The 18,798-nt window shown below is 41.6% G+C and overlaps 5 protein-coding genes across 5 annotated transcripts; 1 reads left to right on the top strand and 4 right to left on the bottom strand.

Annotated features, from left to right (window-relative positions):
- Positions 1-1,488: 1,488 nt before the first annotated feature.
- BCR41DRAFT_307161 (kinase-like domain-containing protein) lies at positions 1,489-3,322 on the top strand (the record flags this gene model as incomplete). Its single annotated transcript, XM_022020852.1, has 5 exons — positions 1,489-1,755; positions 1,874-2,171; positions 2,226-2,324; positions 2,445-3,040; positions 3,143-3,322. 5 exons carry the CDS (start codon positions 1,489-1,491, stop codon positions 3,320-3,322), a joined length of 1,440 nt encoding a protein of 479 aa, XP_021880645.1.
- Positions 3,323-3,504: 182 nt separating this feature from the next.
- On the bottom strand, positions 3,505-5,106 carry BCR41DRAFT_307037 (WD40-repeat-containing domain protein; the record flags this gene model as incomplete). Its single annotated transcript, XM_022020849.1, has 4 exons — positions 3,505-3,841; positions 3,957-4,689; positions 4,726-4,784; positions 4,958-5,106. The coding sequence occupies 4 exons, from the start codon at positions 5,104-5,106 to the stop codon at positions 3,505-3,507; spliced, it is 1,278 nt and encodes a 425-aa protein (XP_021880644.1).
- A 1,428-nt stretch (positions 5,107-6,534) lies between these two features.
- BCR41DRAFT_355081 (hypothetical protein) lies at positions 6,535-9,880 on the bottom strand. The gene is made up of 4 exons (XM_022024446.1): positions 9,326-9,880; positions 8,569-8,674; positions 6,699-7,955; positions 6,535-6,610 (listed from the first exon to the last, which is right to left on the bottom strand). The coding sequence occupies exons 1-4, from the start codon at positions 9,749-9,751 to the stop codon at positions 6,597-6,599; spliced, it is 1,803 nt and encodes a 600-aa protein (XP_021880643.1). The 5' UTR covers positions 9,752-9,880; the 3' UTR covers positions 6,535-6,596.
- A 2,763-nt stretch (positions 9,881-12,643) lies between these two features.
- Positions 12,644-14,741, bottom strand: BCR41DRAFT_90054 (major facilitator superfamily domain-containing protein). The gene is made up of 5 exons (XM_022031074.1): positions 14,664-14,741; positions 14,376-14,464; positions 13,934-14,274; positions 13,108-13,815; positions 12,644-12,990 (listed from the first exon to the last, which is right to left on the bottom strand). Exons 1-5 carry the CDS (start codon positions 14,676-14,678, stop codon positions 12,680-12,682), a joined length of 1,464 nt encoding a protein of 487 aa, XP_021880642.1. The 5' UTR covers positions 14,679-14,741; the 3' UTR covers positions 12,644-12,679.
- Positions 14,742-16,321: 1,580 nt separating this feature from the next.
- On the bottom strand, positions 16,322-18,798 carry BCR41DRAFT_323644 (major facilitator superfamily domain-containing protein). The gene is made up of 5 exons (XM_022021523.1): positions 18,630-18,798; positions 18,350-18,438; positions 17,908-18,248; positions 17,103-17,810; positions 16,322-16,995 (listed from the first exon to the last, which is right to left on the bottom strand). Exons 1-5 carry the CDS (start codon positions 18,729-18,731, stop codon positions 16,538-16,540), a joined length of 1,698 nt encoding a protein of 565 aa, XP_021880641.1. The 5' UTR covers positions 18,732-18,798; the 3' UTR covers positions 16,322-16,537.

Below are 18,798 nucleotides of genomic sequence, written 5' to 3'. Positions count from 1 at the left end.
GACATCTCGTATAGTGAGTTTTTCCCTGTGGAGGATAGTCCCCTGATTGAGAGACGTGGGCCCATGACCTGGATTGGAAGCAATAAAGATGGCATGGTGGCACTTTGGAATTCAGCCGCAGGTATCATGTGGCGAACACCTCTCAACTCCCCTACAACTTCTGTCTTTGAAGTATTCCTGAATTCAGAGACCCGAGCAGCTGTCATCACTCGGCAGAGACAGGCCCCTCCTTTACTGGATCAATTCCCCCAACGAGCTCATGTGGGCATTTATGAGAACCAACTTTATGTTCTTTCGGAACAAAATTATCCCATGTTGGGACATTTGGATCTAGACATGCCACGGTGGCAATACCTTGGAATTGAAGGTCGAGATCAAAATGATGCTGGAGATAACATTGATGATAATAATGATGATGATACGAGGACTGACTGTCGCGCAGGAACTCCTCATTTCCCTGGATGCATGGTTGGTCCCCATATGATCGGATTCCCTTTCCAACCTGACGGCGGGTTCTTAACAGTTGGTGATGGCTCCGGTGCTGATAACGATGTCGGTGTCAATAACAGGGACAAGAAGAAAGGTATTGAGGGCAGTCATAATGAAGGTCGAGCAGGAAAAGGAAGGAAAGAACGTTATCCTTCAAAGCACTATGATCCCTTTGATCCGACACCCATTTCCATGACCACTACCCTTGTTGGCTGGCTTGTAGTCATTATAGGCGTCTTAACAGCTGTAGTGTATTCAAAAGGAATTGAATATCTATCTGGACCTATCGATAACTTCCTGGAGAAGCATAACATTCAGTTCAGAGTCCACGACTTTTTTAAGACTGTAGCAAATGGTGTAGTGGGCGCGACTTCTGCAGTGCTGGCCGCTGGTTCTTTGCTCACTTCAGGTAGTAGTAATAGTCGTCGGAGAAATCCTTTTTATTCCAGCAGGAACAGAGGACAATATGAAGACGGTCTCCCAGAATACAACAAGACATCTTTACTATCTTCATCTTCACCCAGTCATCAATCAGAAGCAAACAAGATAGTCGACAATGACAACAGCCATGGAACCTCATCAATGGACGAAAAAGTAAAGGACAGAGATAATGAAGATGCTGAATTGAATAAGTATGTGAAGAATAATAATAATAACAAGCGAGGTGGACAGCGTAACAAGGCAACAGCGATAACAACAGCAAATGATCACGAAGCTCCAGATGGAAAGGCAAATGGAGCTGGTGAAGGCGTTCGAACTGGACGGAGAAAGAAACGTGGTGCTGGAGGAAAGGGACAAAAGGCCGCAGCAGCAGTAGCAGCGGCAGCAGCTACAACAACAACGTTAGGAGCAGGCGATGAAGCCAATGAAGACACAAAATTAACAGAGAATGATGATGCCAAGCCAGATTCGTTGTCAGGGTCCTGGACAGCCGTATCCGCGAGCGGAAGCACCACAGAAAATGGAGGAGACAACAGCACGACAGCAGGAAGTCAAGATATGATTTTGCAACAATTGCAGCAACAACGGTTATCATTGATATCAACGCGACCGCTGACCAACACACCGCAGCTCAAGTCGATTGAATTGACAGAGACAGTTCTAGGTTATGGAAGTCATGGAACAGTCGTTTACAAAGGCCAATATGATGGACGTGCTGTGGCAGTGAAACGATTATTGATTGACTTTTATGATGTTGCATTTCATGAAGTCAAGCTATTACAGGAGAGCGATGACCACCCGAATGTGGTGCGATACTTCCGAAGCGTAAGTGATGTACTGAAGGGAAAAAAAAGTTTATTATGAGTATGTGTTACTTTAGGACCGGCATTATACTCTAGAATGGTTTTTAACGATATAGGCTTTTTTTTTTACTATCGTTTAGGAACAATGCGATAGATTTTTGTACATAGCACTGGAACTCTGTTCTGCTTCACTAGACGATATTATTGAGAGGGGACATATGCAGCCCTATCGGGACCTGTCTGCAACATTGGAGCCACAAAAGATTCTTTATCAAATCATCAATGGTATTCATCATCTTCATAGCCTCAAGATTGTGCATCGGGATATCAAGCCTCAAAATATCTTGATCGGTGAGCCTAAACAGAGGCCTAAGCCTTCACGATCTTCACTCTCTTCATCTTCAACATCAACACCAACACCACCGCCTTTGGGATCCAGTGGCATGATCACAAGTATTGTTCGAGCCAATTCAACTCCAAGCTCTTCACTAGCACAGGACTTGTATCCTGGCAGGGTATTGATCTCAGACTTTGGATTGTGCCGGAAATTAGAAAATGATCAATCAAGTTTCCATCACACTACTGCTCATGGTGGGCGAGGCGGAGCTGGCGGAGGAACTATTGGCTGGCGAGCTCCAGAATGCTTCTCAGGGCTAGAAGAGGATGATAGTGCTAGTGGTGCTGCTGTGGAAGGTTCATCCAGTAGTTTAGGTGCTGGTGTCAATAATGGTCATGCTTTATCACCATCGTCTTCTTCTAATGGACGTAGTACTTCTGCTAATCGGATGACGCGTGCGATCGATATCTTTTCAGTGGGATGTGTGTTCTATTATGTGCTTACCAATGGAGATCATCCATTTGGAGATCGATATTCACGTGAACGAAACATCTTACTGGATCGACCTAACTTGAGTGGATTGGATTCGATGGGATCTGAAGGAGTGGAGGCCAAGGATCTGATTTCAAAGATGATTGCACACAAACCTTCGGATCGACCGGATGCTTTTACAGTGATGCACCATCCTTATTTCTGGTCAGCTAACAAACGATTGATGTTTATGCAGGATTGTTCAGATCGATTTGAGATTGAAGACCGAGTTGTGGAGTCGAATGGAACTTCAATGACTTTATCAGGCCCCTCTGCGACCCTGAGCCCCTTGTTGATCAAGTTGGAACAGAATGCGAAAGAGATTCTTGTTAAGGATTGGTATAAGGTCATTGATAGGACCTTAGTCGAGAACTTGGGCAAATATCGGAAGTATGATGGCAATAGTGTCCGAGACCTCTTGCGTGCTCTTCGCAACAAGGTAAGACAGCAACAACAACAAAAAAGAAAGGAAAAGAAAGAAAGGAGCAAGTGTATTTATTTTCTTTTTTGTTGTAAAAAAAAAAAAAAAAAAAAAAAATAGAAACATCATTATCAAGATTTGCCTCCACATGTGAAACGAGCGTTAGGAGAGCTACCAGATGGATTTTTGAGATACTTTACATCCCGGTTCCCTAAGCTGATGCTCCATCTGTATTATATTGTCGCCAATGATCCTGGTTTGAGAAACGAAAGCATGTTTAGACATTATTTCACTGACTGAAAGAACAACAAAATGAAATAAATGATAGTCAAACATAGAACAGTCCAAACAAACAAACAAAAAAGTTCAATGCAAACGAGTACTTTTTTAATTTTGTTGAAATAGAGTCTAACTTATTGGGATGAATTGATGATGATGTAATGTATTGAGTGTCCTTTTTGATCTTAAGGAGGGGGATTTTTTTATGCAGATGGATAATGGTTAAGACGGTAGAGCAAGACTTTGCCTTTATCATTGCCAATCGCAAGGTATCCACTCCTTGGTGAGAAGGTTAGTGAGGAAACATAGGAGAGTGGTGTGCCCTTCGTTGGCCAATTGGGGAAGACTTTGAGCGACGGAATATGAATCAAACGAAGTTGGTCCTTACGGCCCTTCGAGGAAATGGCCAGGATTTGAGAGTCATGATTGAAACGCATGGTATGGATTGCTGTCGTCAAGTTGCCAATCGCTCGCAAAGCCTTAGGATTGCGTGTCGTTAAGCATGTACGGTCATAGATGTTGACAATACCACTCTTGGAACTATATTCATTAAAATTTCGGATGTAGAGAAATCCACCCAATATGGTAAGAATGACTTGCATAATATGCTTTTTTTTTTTTTTTTTTTTTTTTTTTTTTGCTTTGATAAACTTACCCGACTGCAAAGAATTGATCATTGGGCGAAACAGCCAAGCAAGTGGGACGGAAACCACCTTCGTCCATGAATCGATGTAAACATTTTCCTGTGCTGACTTCCCACTGATAGATCTCTGCATCACCTCCAACAGAATAAAGGAAAGCCGAGTCAGAGGACCAGGCTACAGCTCTGACATTTCCATTCATCTTCAAGTTCTTGACCCATTGTCTTGTCTTGCTTGAGACCAAGACAATATAACCATCACGTCCCAAGAACGCAAACCATTCTCCACAGGGGGAAAGTGAAAATTTCTCGAGCGATTTCTCTTGACGTCCGTAGATACCATCTGATTTCTCAACTTTGCCAGCCTCAATATCCAACACATAAAAGTATTTACGTCGACCGCTGGCGACAATTTCAGATCCCGTTGCTGAGAATGCTGCCTTGTAGATGGGCATATCCTTGTAGAAAATGGACTGCATCATCTGATTCAGCTTGCCATCAATTTGAAATAAACGTAAGGTGCGATCGAATCCTGCAGTGAGCAACATCTGACCACTAGGATGAAACTCTACGGATTGGATCACTGATTTTGAATAAGCCATCTGATTAGCATTCTTGACACGAGTAACAGAAATGGATTCGGGTGACAAGATCCGGAGCTTGTCAGATTTCTCCAAGAATCCCTTGCTGCTCGATAATAATGAATGCTCCTGTTCCTGTTCCTGCTCTTCGTCCGAGTAATCTGAATCTGAAACAGCTCCAGCAGCTTCACGAGCTAGACGACGACGTTTCCGTGATCCTTCAGGTAATGCCCAGCTTGGTACTGGATAAACTTTTTCGAATCTGTATTAAAAGAAAGTGCACAGGCAGAAATTAGGGAGGGGATTTTTTTTTTTTTTTGTTTAATAAAAAAAAAAAATAAAATAAAAATAAAAATAATAATAATAATAATAATAATAAAAATAATAATAATAATAATAATAAAAAACAGCGAGGAAAAAAACCGCCCGACTTACTGTTTCCTCAGTCTCTGCTCATAATCAACACCATTGACAATATCCTCTGCTTCCTCTTTACGCAACTTTTTGAGGCGGTTAACAGACTTCAAAGAAATGGTGAGCGTCTTATCATCCGGATCAACCCATGCAGGTTTGCCTCCGAACATCACTAATAATGAATGGAAAGAATAAATTACAATATAATAATAACATTTTAAAAATGAAAAATGGCAAGAAATATGATTAGCTATAAGAATATACAAAGTAAACTTCTCCACAACAACATTAAGCAATATTATTGAAGTTTTTTTTTTTTTTTTTTTTTTTCCCTTACATTTGAGCCTATTCGCTCCCGCATTTTCATCTCCTGAACTGAGATCGCCTTCCATGTCCTCTTCATCAGAGCCATGATTTTCTTCCTCGGCATCATCATCCTTATCCATATCCTCATCTTCATCCTCATTGATCTCTTCTCTTGGGAAAGGAGTTGGGCCCACATCCATAAAGAACATGTCGCCACCATCTTCGTCTCCTTGGTGTCCCTCAAATCCTTCAGCAGCTGTATGGTTGTCACCCTCGCCATCATTATCACCATAATCAAATCGATCCATTATATCCAGTTCCTCATCACTACTCATAACTTCATCTCCAAGTTTCGCAAACGTATCCTCAATCAGGTCCTCATTATCTCCAAAAACCAAGTTTTCAAGCTCGATCTCTGATTTCTCTTTAGACTTTAATTCATCTTCATCTTCCCCTTCATTCTTCTTATTTTTGTTATTTGTGTTGTGGATATAACCCCGCTTATGGGCACGAGCATCTGTCATGGATGTAACGGGTTGAATATTTGCTTTCTTAATCTTGACTTGTTGTTGTTGTTGCTGCTGTTGCTTTTGTTTTTGCTGCGTTGCTTTTACTCCTAATTTTCCTCCTGTTCCTGTTCCTGCTCGTGCTCCTGCTCCTGCTTCTCCTGTCTTTTGTTTTTTTGACTTGGGTACCATTAGTGTAATATATTAAAAAAAAAAAAAAAAAATGAAGGCAAATGTGTATATGAATGTGAATAAGCAAGTTAATGACTAAACGACCGACAAGAGCATCTCTATGAGGTTTACGACTCTTTTAGCAAAAAAAAAAAAAAAAAAAAAAAAAGCATCATAAACAACATTTAATATAAGCCACATAAAAGGCAGTCGCATCCTATTTGAAATCGCTATTAGAAAATTTATCCATTTTGTGAACATTATTATTATTTGAGTGCAATATTGCTCATTAAAAGATCAAAAGTGACGGTGCTAAAAGTAGAAGGGAGAAAAAAAAAAAAAAAAGAAAGGAAGAAGGACAAGGGTAGTGGAAAGGAAGAAAAGAAAGAAAAGAGAAAAAATAACAGCTATAAATGTCATGTCCAGCACGACAACAAAATTTTGAAAAAATGAAAAATGATGGCACAGCTTCATGGTCTAGATTATGAAGTAAAATGAAAAGGAAGTAAAAGGGCATTCAGGTGAAAAAAAGAAGATAATTGAGTAAAAAAACATGAAAATCGATTTGGCTTGTAATTCATTGATCCTGAATGGATCTGTTTTCTTTTCCTTCCCCTTTTTTGTTTTTTTTTTTTTCTCGTCTTGAAGGATGTTGATACGCATAAGGTTCTTTTACCCTAAACAGCTAGGACTGGAGACAATTATGATTGGTTTGATTAGGATCGCATATAACATATTTGTTCATTCTCAGTGTCTTTTGTCTTTTGCCACAAATTTACCTCCAATCTCTGATTGATCTGGACGTGTCCGGTCCATTTCATACTTGGATGTTGGCGAAGTCATTTCTTGATCCTCATCCTCTGCTGAAGCCCTAGCATATTCAGGATGGCTGCCCCTTCGCGAGGACTTGACACTCTCAGAGGTTTCATTCGTAGCCTTACTGGCCTCTGTTGTTGCTTTGGCTGAATGAGGTGAGCTTGACCGCGATGGTCCTGAACCAGCGTTAGCTGAGGTTGGTGTCGAAGGTGAGGCCGGTGATTCCGAATGACGAATAGGCGCTAGCTGAGGTCCTTCTGACCGAGCACTTTCAGGAGAGGAATGTGGAGGGGATTGCTTCGATGGGCTTGCTGTTGAAGCGTGGCTATGCTTTGACTTAGGACTGGTCATTGCTGTTGCTGCCGATGTTGAGCTAGTATTGCTGTTGTTGTTGTTATTGTAGCTACCAACTGCTTTCTTGGATCTTTCTGGTGAGCTGCTCTGTTGATGCTGAGCCTTGCGCCGATTTGCAGATTCTAAGCTGGCCTTCTTTTGAAGATGCTGTTGTTCTCGTTCTCGAAGCTGATTCTGCTCAGCATTTCGCATGACCTTGGCTCGTACCGCATCCATGACGGCTTCATGATGAATCGACTTGCGTTTCAAATTTTGACCTACTGCAGGAGATAGTATTGATGTGGGTGAGACATGCTCTTCCTTGGGCGTTATAGGTGGCGGTATCTGGGATTGATAATCAATGTTGGCCACTGGCGAGGAGTGCGCCGAGACTGAAGACAATGCTGGCAGGGTATAATGATGACGAGCTGAAGAAGAGCCTTTGTTCGACTGACCTCCATGCGAGTATGGTAATGACAGTGGCGCTAATGTTGTGGGTGGAGCCGATGCAGGTCCACCATACGTAGGAGAAACAGGAACACGGTGCTTAGGGAAGCTTTGTCTAACCGCGGTGTTGATCTTGAGTGATGGAGGTCTACTCTGGGGACTTGGTTGCATGTGGTGGGTATCCGATTGATAAGGATGACGCCTTGTTGAACCATGTTTGATCGAAGAGGGCTGCTGTTGCTGTTGCTGTTCAGCCGAATCAGTCACCGCATGTGCGCTATGATCGTGAGGACGACCATACTGATGCGAGTGCGTCGATTCAGATGGACCACCTGCCTGTCCTGCTATAGGATACGAAGGACGATGGGGGGGTGAGGGCGCGGTGTAGTTGGCACTGCCGCCTCCCGTCTCCGTGGCACCATTACTGGCATACATACGTCCTATTATGCATTCAGGAGATATATGAGTAGACGATGGAGGTTGAGTGTCTTTCTTTGATAGAATATCATTTATGAGCGATCATTCATCCGTATTTAAAATGTCTAATATAGGAGGCCTGTCGATTATTATTCCTCTTTTCTTTTCTATCGTTCATGCAGAGAGAGAAAAAAAATTGCACCATCTGTGCGCTACCAGCAAGGCTGGGCTGTGAACATGGACTCGAAAAAAGGGGTGCGGTCGACAAGAGTAGATGGATTGACTAGGACCGATTTGTTTATCGAAATCGGTGACACACTGCCACCTTGATAAAAAATGGACAAACAAAGAGGCGAGGGTCGTACAAGGGGTGAATGTATTAAAAAGTCGGACTAGCAGAGCAGACCAAACATTGGAGGGAAAAGACAGGCATGACAGCAATGACAAGGAAGGAAAAAGAAGAAAAAAAAGCATGCGCACCACTAAACACCCCTAACCTCACTTCATATCCTTTCCACAGTAGTGCAGCTGATGATCTTCAAAAAAAGAAAAAGGGAGAGAACACAAATATGACAACAACAAAAAAAAAAGAGATGAAGGGAAATTTGGTCGAACATTGTTTTTATTATCTATTACCTGCTGGGGGCGATCCACGGCGCTTCTCGAGAGCGAGCTCCAGCTCCAGTTGCTTGTACTGCAGCCTGACCTGCTCTGTCTTGTACCGCTCTTCTTCCTTCTTACGCTATGGATTGTTAATGATAATTATAGCTGCAGTAATTAGTAATGCATCTCGGATACAGGAGAAATGGACGGGAATCGCGGGTCAAAAAATATAAATATTCAATATCAATTTTAACCACGATTTAAATTTTTATACCGACAAATCAATAGTTCTTTTTTTCCATGACAATGTTTTTCCTTTTTTTTTTTTTTTTTTTTTAGCATATGTTTATGTGCATGTGTGTGGTGCGAGTAAAATAATAATAACAGAAAGACAGTGTGGCTGCCAATGACTCTTGTAACAATGAAAGGAGGAGCCTAGCTAGCTTGTTAGCTTGCCCAGCCAGGGTTCCCCTGATCAGGGCCTTTTACTTGTTTCAGGATGTTTCCCCATTATTAAATGCAAAATGCAAAATATCCTGTAATACCTTTAATACCCTGGAGCTTTCTATGTCGCTTAATTACTATAGTATTGACCTTCCATCCCATGTATTTCGTAACACACAATTACAGCAATTGCAGTAAATACCTTTCAGAACAATGAGCGTATAGCCACACACTCTCCCTCCCCCTTTCACTTCCCAAACACAAAGAACACACAGAACACCACATCAATTTGCATACAGAGAGAAGGCGAAGCATTATTTAACAATATTGGTCTCGGTCTGGTTACCTCATCTTCTTTAGCCTTGGCATTGAGAATCGATACTAAAAAGTCTTGGCTGGCATCCTGGTATCGCTCCAGAATATCGGATACACTCAAATTAGAGTGAGACATTGGTGGTGATGGGGGTGTTGGGCGAGTAGCGCGTGAATGCAAGCTACTACTATGGAAAGTAGGGAATGCAAATGCACGCTGATGACCTTCAATCACACCTGCAGACAATGGTCCCTGGATATCCTGGTTGTGGTGATGGCCCTGGAATGTACGACTGTAGTGATAATGGTGTGGAGGCTGCAGGTGTTGATGCTGTGGACGTTGCTGTTGATGTGGTTGTGGGCGCTGGTGGTGTGGCTGTTGAGGCTGTTGATTGGGATGAAGATGATGCCTCTGAGTGCTCGGATAGGGCTGAGGCGAGTGATCACGATGATCGACCATGGTTGAAGACAGTTTTTTCTGAATGTTCTTTTTCTAATGTGATATGGCAGTAATGACCGATGCTGAACTATGAGAAATGGAAGAAGCGTAAACAGGATGAAAGAACATAGAGAATAAAGAAAGATGGAGAGCGAAAGGAGAAAAAGAAAAAAAAAAAGAGAAAAGAAAAAAAGAAAGTAAAAAGTTATTTTTATTGTTGTTTTATTTTTTTATTTTTTCAATTTGGAACGCTGAATAGATGAATGAATGCGGAGCAAATAAAGCATCGTAACCATTATGTATACCTGCTGATGCTGATGTTACTAACTGTTTCCTTGCACTGCGGCTTTCGGGAAGTGATCTCGGATATGAATGTTTGTGTGCTTTATAGGCTTCTATTGGTGTAGGTGGTCAATGCTGGAAAGAAAAAAAAAAAAAAAAAAAAAAAAAGTCTGTGAAAAAGAGAGACAGGGGCAAGTGGCAGGGACAATGTTGTAAGATCAGTCTCATGAACAATGAAATGAGAAAAACAAAGATGACAATGAAGATGGAAGGAGTTGGTGCGAAAGCACGCGGGCAAATAGGAAGCAAAGATGAAAGAGAGAAAAAGAAACGAAAACGAAAACAACAAATGAAGCTACTGTAGACTGTATTCATCTATGCATGCCTGGCATTGACATTGGCATTGGCATTGGAATATATGAGCAGCTATAGTAAATATCTTTCTGTCACACTTTTTTTTTATCCGCCCCTCACTATCTTTTCATTCCATAACGATTTGAGAGCACTCCAACCTTGTCGTTACCAGCAATAAGCAGTTCGTAGGCATTTTGAACTGTGGCATGCATCTTTTTCCGCCCCTGCTCAACCCTCTCTCTCTTATACACCCCTGGTTGCTCCTGACCTTTTTTGTGAGAGGCTATGACCTTCATTCCATCTGTGGGATACATTTCATAAACCTGAAACAGAAGATGAAAAAAATTCAGGGCATCGTTTGTCATTTATTACAAGTCCATTTGTGTTCATGTCCACAGAACGCGTCCTGCTGCATGTGGCACGTTCGTTATGCACAAAAAAGCAGGTCCTTCTCATCGCTTGCGAAAGAAAGAAGAGAGGATCCAGACTCTCTTATCCAAAACCCGAAATCTCGGATTCCCTCCATCCTGGTTATTAAGCTGAAAACCACGCAGGCTAGCAGTCGCCGCAATGATAGTATAAATAATAATATACACATAATTGAAGAGGGTGGTCAGTGGTTAATAGCCTCGTTTCTGGCTCTCCCTCAGCTGGTCACCTTTATGTTTCTCAATCAGATCGAACCCTGCTCTTATTGTTACTGGGCTAGTTTTAATCTCCTGTGCTTAATATTCTCCCCAGAAATGACAGCAGAGCTACTTGGGACATTTCCAATACAACCTTTTTTTTCAAGCTTAATTGCTTATTGCTCTCAATCTTTAAAATCAAATTCCTTTGGCGCATGTGCCAATATAAAAATGTTTGTTCCTGTAATAACACAACTCTAGCGAAGCTACACAACTCTCCATGTATAAATTTACAGCGCCGTAAAGTCATGAAGACATAATTCATGATGCACAAAAAAAAAAAGAAAATGATATCCTCATCCTTCTCCACTCTGGGTCTGGGAGAATTAAAGAAAAAGGGATGAACAATGCTCTTTTTTTTTTTGATGGCTCTCTTTCTTACTTTGCATGCATGCAAAAAATCTGAAAGATGGTCGAATTAGTTTACTTGTTTGCTTGCTTGATGGGAGCCAGGCTAAATAAACAACTAACATGAACCCTTGGGGTCGGTATTCTTTTACAGCTGTAATTGGTCAGTGGTTTACTTGCTCGAGTCTTTGAGTCCTTGTTTCCCTTGTTCATATCTTTTTTTTTTTTTTTTTTTTTTTTTTTTTTGCACATGACCAACGCACACAAATGAAGGGTGGGATAATTTAAATGCAATTAACATTTTTGGGCCCGAGAGCAATGACACGCGAATCCCATCAAGGCTCTCCCTTCCATTCATCTTATTCCTCCCTTCCTTTCTTCCTTACCTGATCTTCTCTTTTTTTTTGCTCTCTCCCTCTCTTACATTCTTACACACACACTTTTCTTACGTTGGTATTTTTCCGGATTCTCGACATCTTTTCGCTTATTTTATCCCTTCCTCCCCTATCATTCACTATATATGACATACACATCCTGATGAGGAATGAGATGATTCCCACTTTAATAAGAGGAACGTTTGTATACAGTATGGGAAGGTTGGGACTGCAGCGCATAAGGTTGTTGCAGATTGTGTGTTGCCAAGCAAACTAAGATTTTTTTTGGACAAATTAAAACGAACATTTTCGTTGTTTGTTTATGCCCAAGAATTGGGAGGGACAAACTGAAAGATGGATGGATGCAAGGGAATGCTTAGTTTAAATAGAACAAAACCTTTTTATTTCGGGCATTACAAGCAAATCAGGTTATCTTTAGGTACACCAAAAAAAAAAAAAAAAAAAAACACTGACAACTGATAGATAAAATATGTGCATTATATATAATATATTTTGTATAACGCTGTGTAGCAGAGCATGAACACCCACAGTATGGTATATATATATATACGGTGAGGTTGGAGCGCACATGGATAATGATAATTGTGAAAGCGATTTTAGACAACAGTCGAATAGTCAATAGCTGATAAGCAGAGAGAGATAAACTAGGGATCGACGCATCCTTCCTGTTCATGTTCCAAGACGATTAAGCTATTTTCTCAAGGAAATAGCAGGACAGATCTTAATCGTGCATCCAATTGAACAAAGCCATCATGGCCATTGTCACTAAAGTCCTCGCCAGAAAGTCGTTGACACATAAATCTTCAAGATTTTAAATTGGATAAAATACTTTCCACTTACAACAATCAGCCACAGTATTTTAAAATAATATTTGTTGACGACTTTCAAACGAAAACTCTATTATTACTCCCACCGATCTTGCTCTCTTCAAAGATCTTGCTCTGATCCTCTCCCCCAGCCATAGCAGCAATTTCTGATATATCATCCTCTTGCGCCCTTATACGATCATGGTTGGGAGTCAAGAGTATAGTTATGATTAAACCCATTCCTCCTATGACCGCATAAGAATAGAACGCGGCTTGGTAACCTGGCAAGAGTTGAGGGCCTCTAGCATCAGGTGCATTTCGACTATTCGCAATAACATTGGAGATGGCAACGCCCAAGGGAATGCCGACTTGAAGCGCGACATTGTAAACTTTAAAGAAGAACGAGTAAAAAAAGATCGCGTAAGCTTTATTGTTAACTGTGTTCAAAAAAAAATGTACATGTTTTCCTTTTTTTTTTTTTTTTTTTTTTGTTTTTTCATTTTTACCTGCTCCAACCAAACCTTGCTCTTCACTCTTGGCATCAGCGACAGAGTTAATCTGGCAGCAGAGCCAGACAGGTGCCATGCCCAGGAAGTTAAGGATCAAAGCTGGGAATGCGATGGACCAATAACTCGAATCAGCCTTGATCTGAGCAAAGAGAATGCCAGAAGCAATGAAGAACAACCACCCAACAACCATAATGATCTTTGTCCTCACATATGGAACCATTTTAGTCACGACCGCGATGGTAATGATTGCACCGATACCATTAACAACATAACACAACGAAGTTTTCATGGGAGAATAGCCTTGCACATTTTGGAATGTCAAGGATGTAAAAAAGATCATCGCATTGATTCCAGCTGACAAAGATACAATCGTCAAACACGAGGCTACCAGGCGTCGAGAACGCCAGATATGTAAAGGCATGATTGGATAGTCGATCTTCCATTCGATTACTACGAAGGCGGCCATGGACGCAATTCCCACACAGAGAGGCGCCAGAGTCGAGGCGGAGGACCAACCCTTAGCAGGGCTTTCACTCAAGTAGTAAATGACCGCCACAATACCAAGTGTGAACGAAGTAAGGCCCATTATATCGACACGGCGATCTTCAGCCGTGGATTCATTCTTCTCAGCAGGAATGACCAAAAAGCCAAGTACCGCGAGGATGAAACCTAGAATGGCCGTGAAGAAGAAGATCCAGTGCCAGCCTGGTAAGAAATGCAATAAAGAAGAAAGATATGTCAATATATTTAGCTTTGTAATCTGTGTGGAACTTCCATAGGTGCAAGTATTATTATTACTATTTGCTGTCTGTCTTTTTCTTACCTATGGTTGAACCAAGAACGCCTCCTAATAACACCCCGACCACAATTCCTACCGCAGCAGAGCCTCCAAAGAGCGCAAGAGCGTGAGTACGTTCAGGTCCTACAGGATATGTTGTGGTCAAGATCGCAAGAGCACTTGGGATTGTAAATCCTGCTCCCATCCCTTGTAAAGCGCGTCCTACAGACATCACAATTGGATCCTTGGCAAATCCATTAACGAGTGCCCAGATAGAGAACCAAGCAACTCCCAAGATATAAATACGGCGATGACCAAATAGGTCTCCGAGACGTCCACCGATCAAAAGGAATGCTCCATATGCCAACGCATACGCGGAGGTAACCCTTTGAGAGAACACGAAAAATTTGACGGGCTGATCAGAAACAAGCTCTCTTTTGTGGGGGATGCAGTGGGAAGGGTGAAGTTTTTCTTTTTTAAATCTTACCACTGTAATTGATCGACTCTGTAGCCAACATCTCGCATGATATCTGGTAATGTAATCGTAACACTAGCAACATTGATGATATCAAGCATCTAAAGGTTGGTGACACGAGTTCAAGGAAGTTGAGCCAATGAGCCATCAAATGGGGGTTATTTTATGAGTCTCATTGTTCATTATACGTGGTACAAAGCGTAGGGTATTAATTTTTTAATATATTGATCTGCTGTAGTTTACAATATGAGAGAGAGCAGTTTCAGGGACGAAGGAGGAGGGTATAGAGTGAGAACTTACCTGAGCCATGGACATAGTTGCTAGTAACAGTGATTTCGTTTGGTACCATGGTAGCTGAGGTTTGATGTCTGTTGTAATTATTGATGCCATTTTTTTTTTTTTTTTTTTTTTTTTTGTTGATGTTGTTGTTGTTGTTGTTGTTGTTGTTACAACTGATGCTGGTGGATTGCGATTAACGCGGATAAAGAAAGAATGAGTAAAATAAAAGTACAGCAATTTTGGATAGCCTCAGTACCTTTAAATATGTTATTGGTTCCCCTTGCCTTGTTATTCTATACCTGGTATCTTAACCTTTTTTAGTACTTTCGGACGATGTCACTCGCTTCAGGTCAGATGTCTCAGTATTGATCCCAAAGAGCAATCCTGGCATTAACCCCGCTACCGCAAGACAGAAACACTGCTTTGCAATAGGTGACATAATAATGTCACATCAAGCTGCTGTCATTGTCTTACTCAAGTTTCGGTTCCTGTTCCTAACTCCATACTCTCGCTATTGGCCGCCTCCTCTACTGACTGCTGCTTTGCCGAGCCTAAAGGTCTTTGAACACGGACTATTTGAGATCGCATAGTTCTAAATGTCGAACAGATTTAGACATCCTCCGTTTCAGTCTCAAAGCTTTAGGCAATTTAAAAAGTCAAGTATAGTAAGTAGATCAAACATCGCATCTGTATACGTATAATTGCACATGTGAAGAATACTCACTGTATAGTGCCCTACATCCAGTCGCCCTTATTTTTCAATATTTTGACGTTGTGGCAGCCACCCTGTTTACAAAAATGTTTACCTCGTTGAAAGAAACCACAAACAAGAGAAGATTTATTGTACTGAATTCATGAACAGCTTTGACTCGGTGTGTAGGAACTGGTTTTGGAACAGAAGGTGATTAAGTCGTTTTCAGGGAACAATAGTAGAAAGAAAAAATGCTTCTTTTTTGTTTACCAGAGATTGCCCTCAGATGTCTCTCTTTGCTTCGGCAGCTCTAGTACATTATCGCCAAAACAGAGACAGTCGTTGACTCACAGATTCCCGATATCAATAGGCGATAGGAGGGACGTTGTTGGTTGTGTTTATTGCTTGGAGTGGAAGGTATTTAACCGCCCTCTTCTTGCTGAGTAGGGCCTCGTTGATGGCCTTGCAAAGCGTATTGTGGATGGGCGGAGGGCGAGAGCGAGAGAGAGGGCTGGTTTTAGCAGCCATTTGGTGTGTATGTGTGTGAATTTGATAGTCGATACAAATCTACAAAATGTATGACATGCAATATGATATACTAAATGACAATACTACAATAAATAAATAAGAGTTGGATCATAGCTATAGCGGGGAAGTGAAGCAAATAACGGCGCGTTTTGAGCGTCTATCTTTGAGATTTGCTATGCCACCAAATCTGATATAGTTGAATAATAATAAAACGCAGGGCCCCAATAAGTATCTAAAGGTGGTTTGCGCTTGTTGCTCTTTGTGGTTAGACCTTTTCAAATATAAATTTGGAACTGAAAAGGTTTAGCCAAAAAGAGCTACAAGCACAACCTTCTGGAAAAAAGTACACCAATTATTTCAGACTTCACATGTTCATTTCTTCAACCAGAGACCAGGTGGAAATCTAAGTATGTCAGCCATGATTGAATTAATATAGAATAGGACGTCATACTCAGCAAATCAAAGGGTATGCATTGTATATTATAGATAGTTATATAGCGCGATGTAACAGAGTATGGACAGCCACAATGTGGCAAGGCGAAGTCGGTGCACTTGGGTAATGACAGTTGTAAAAAAGTAATTTTGGAAAATATTTGATTGTTGATAGTTGCTAAGCAAGGATTTGGATAAATTTGGGGTCGACACATTCTTGCTGTCCATCCATGCTTTAAGGTGATTAACCCGTTTTCTCATTCAAGGAACTGGCGGATGAGCCCTGAAAAATTGTGGTTGCACCAGCTGATGCAAGACCACTATTACCATTAATCTTTGCACCACTACCGATCTTGGTCTCTTCAAAGGTCTCGCTTTGATCTCTCGTTCCCACATCCTTGTTTCTAGAATGATCAATCACCTCACTACCCTCAGGTCTGAGCTGCTCCTCATCGGCTTCAGCAGACACGGAAGTAGTTTCCGTTAGATTGCCCCCTAGTGCTCTTATAGGATCACTATTGGCAGCCAAGAGGATGGTTAAGATTAGGCCTATTCCCCCCATGACGGTATAAGAGTAGAACGCAGCTTTATAACCCGGTAACAGCTGAAGGCCTCTAGCATCAGGTGCATTTCGACTATTTGCAATAACATTGGAGATGGCAACGCCCAAAGGTACACCGATTTGAAGTGCAACGTTGTAAACTTTTAAGAGGAAATGGCAAAAATAAAGAAGAGATCGCGTAAGCTTTGGTACCAATTGTACAAGCTTTTGCTTTTTTTTTTTTTGTTTGTCTGTTTGTTTCCTTTACCTGCTCCGACTACCCCTTGATCTTCATTTTTGGCATCAGCGACAGAGTTAATCTGGCAGCAGAGCCAGACAGGTGCCATGCCCAGGAAGTTAAGGATCAAAGCTGGGAATGCGATGGACCAATAACTCGAATCAGCCTTGATCTGAGCAAAGAGAATGCCAGAAGCAATAAAGACTAACCATCCAACGACCATAATGATCTTTGTCCTCACAAATGTGACTAGTTTGGTTAAGATCACGATAGTAACGATTGCACCAACTCCATGAACAATATAACACAACGACGTTTTCATGGTAGAATAACCTTGCACATTTTGGAATGTCAAGGATGAAAAAAAGATCAGCGCATTGATCGAGGCTGTCAAGGCCATAACCGTCAAACACGAGGCTACCAAGCGCTGGGAGCGCCAGATATGTAAAGGCATGATTGGATAGTCGATCTTCCACTCGAGCACTACGAAGGCAATCAGGAGCGCGATCCCTACACAGAGAGGTGGCAGCGTCGAGGCTGAGGACCAACCCTTAGCAGGGCTTTCACTCAAGTAGTAAATTACCGCCACAATACCGAATGTGAATGATAAAATACCCATTATATCGACACGGCGGTCCTCAATAGTAGATATGTCCTTCTCAGCGGGAATGACCAGAAAGCCAAGAGCTGCAAGAATGGAGCCTAGAATAGCCGTGAAGAAAAAGATCCACCGCCAACCTGACAAGAATTGTGTTAAAGAAGAAAGATATGTCAATATTAGCATATGCTTCTAGATGTGTGTGTATTTTCTGTTGTTGTCTGTTTTTTTTCTTACCGATGGTTGAACCAAGGATTCCTCCCAGTAAAACTCCAATGACGGACCCAATCGCACCGGTTCCCCCAAAGACAGCGAGGGCTTGAGTACGTTCAGGTCCTACAGGATATGTTGTGGTTAAGATCGCAAGAGCACTTGGGATTGTAAATCCTGCTCCCATCCCTTGTAAAGCGCGTCCTACAGACATCACAATTGGATCCTTGGCAAATCCATTAACGAGTGCCCAGATAGAGAACCAAGCAACTCCCAAGATATAAATACGGCGATGACCAAATAGGTCTCCGAGACGTCCACCGATCAAAAGGAATGCTCCATATGCCAACGCATACGCGGAGGTAACCCTTTGAGAGAACACGAAAAATTTGACGGGCTGATCAGAAACAAGCTCTCTTTTGTGGGGGATGCAGTGGGAAGGGTGAAGTTTTTCTTTTTTAAATCTTACCACTGTAATTGATCGACTTTGTACCCGACATCTCGCATGATATCTGGTAATGTGATTGTAACACCAGCAACATTGATGATATCAAGCATCTAATGTGGTTATATTCCGTTGACATGTAGCATAAGCACAAGCACAATAGAAAGTGTGAGCCAATGAGCCATCAGAAAGAGCGTCTTATTGCTCATTATATGTGGTACAAATTATAAGACATTGAATCTCTTGTGGTTTACAATATGGTGAAGTTGGGAGCGGAAAAGAAGGGTATGAGATAAGAACTTGCCTGAGCCATGGACATGGTCGCTAGTAATAGCGCTTTCATTTGGTTTAGTCGGCGGTACCATGGCAGCTGAGATTTGTTGTCTACTGTAGATATTGATGTCATTTATTATTATTGTTGCAACTGATGGATTTTGCTTTACAAGTGCACTCGAGAAGAAGGAAAAAAAAAA

The sequence above is a fragment of the Lobosporangium transversale genome, assembly GCF_002105155.1.
Source record: "Lobosporangium transversale strain NRRL 3116 chromosome Unknown BCR41scaffold_22, whole genome shotgun sequence".
NCBI lineage: Eukaryota > Fungi > Mortierellomycota > Mortierellomycetes > Mortierellales > Mortierellaceae > Lobosporangium > Lobosporangium transversale.
This window is presented reverse-complemented; position numbering and strand designations above follow the sequence as displayed.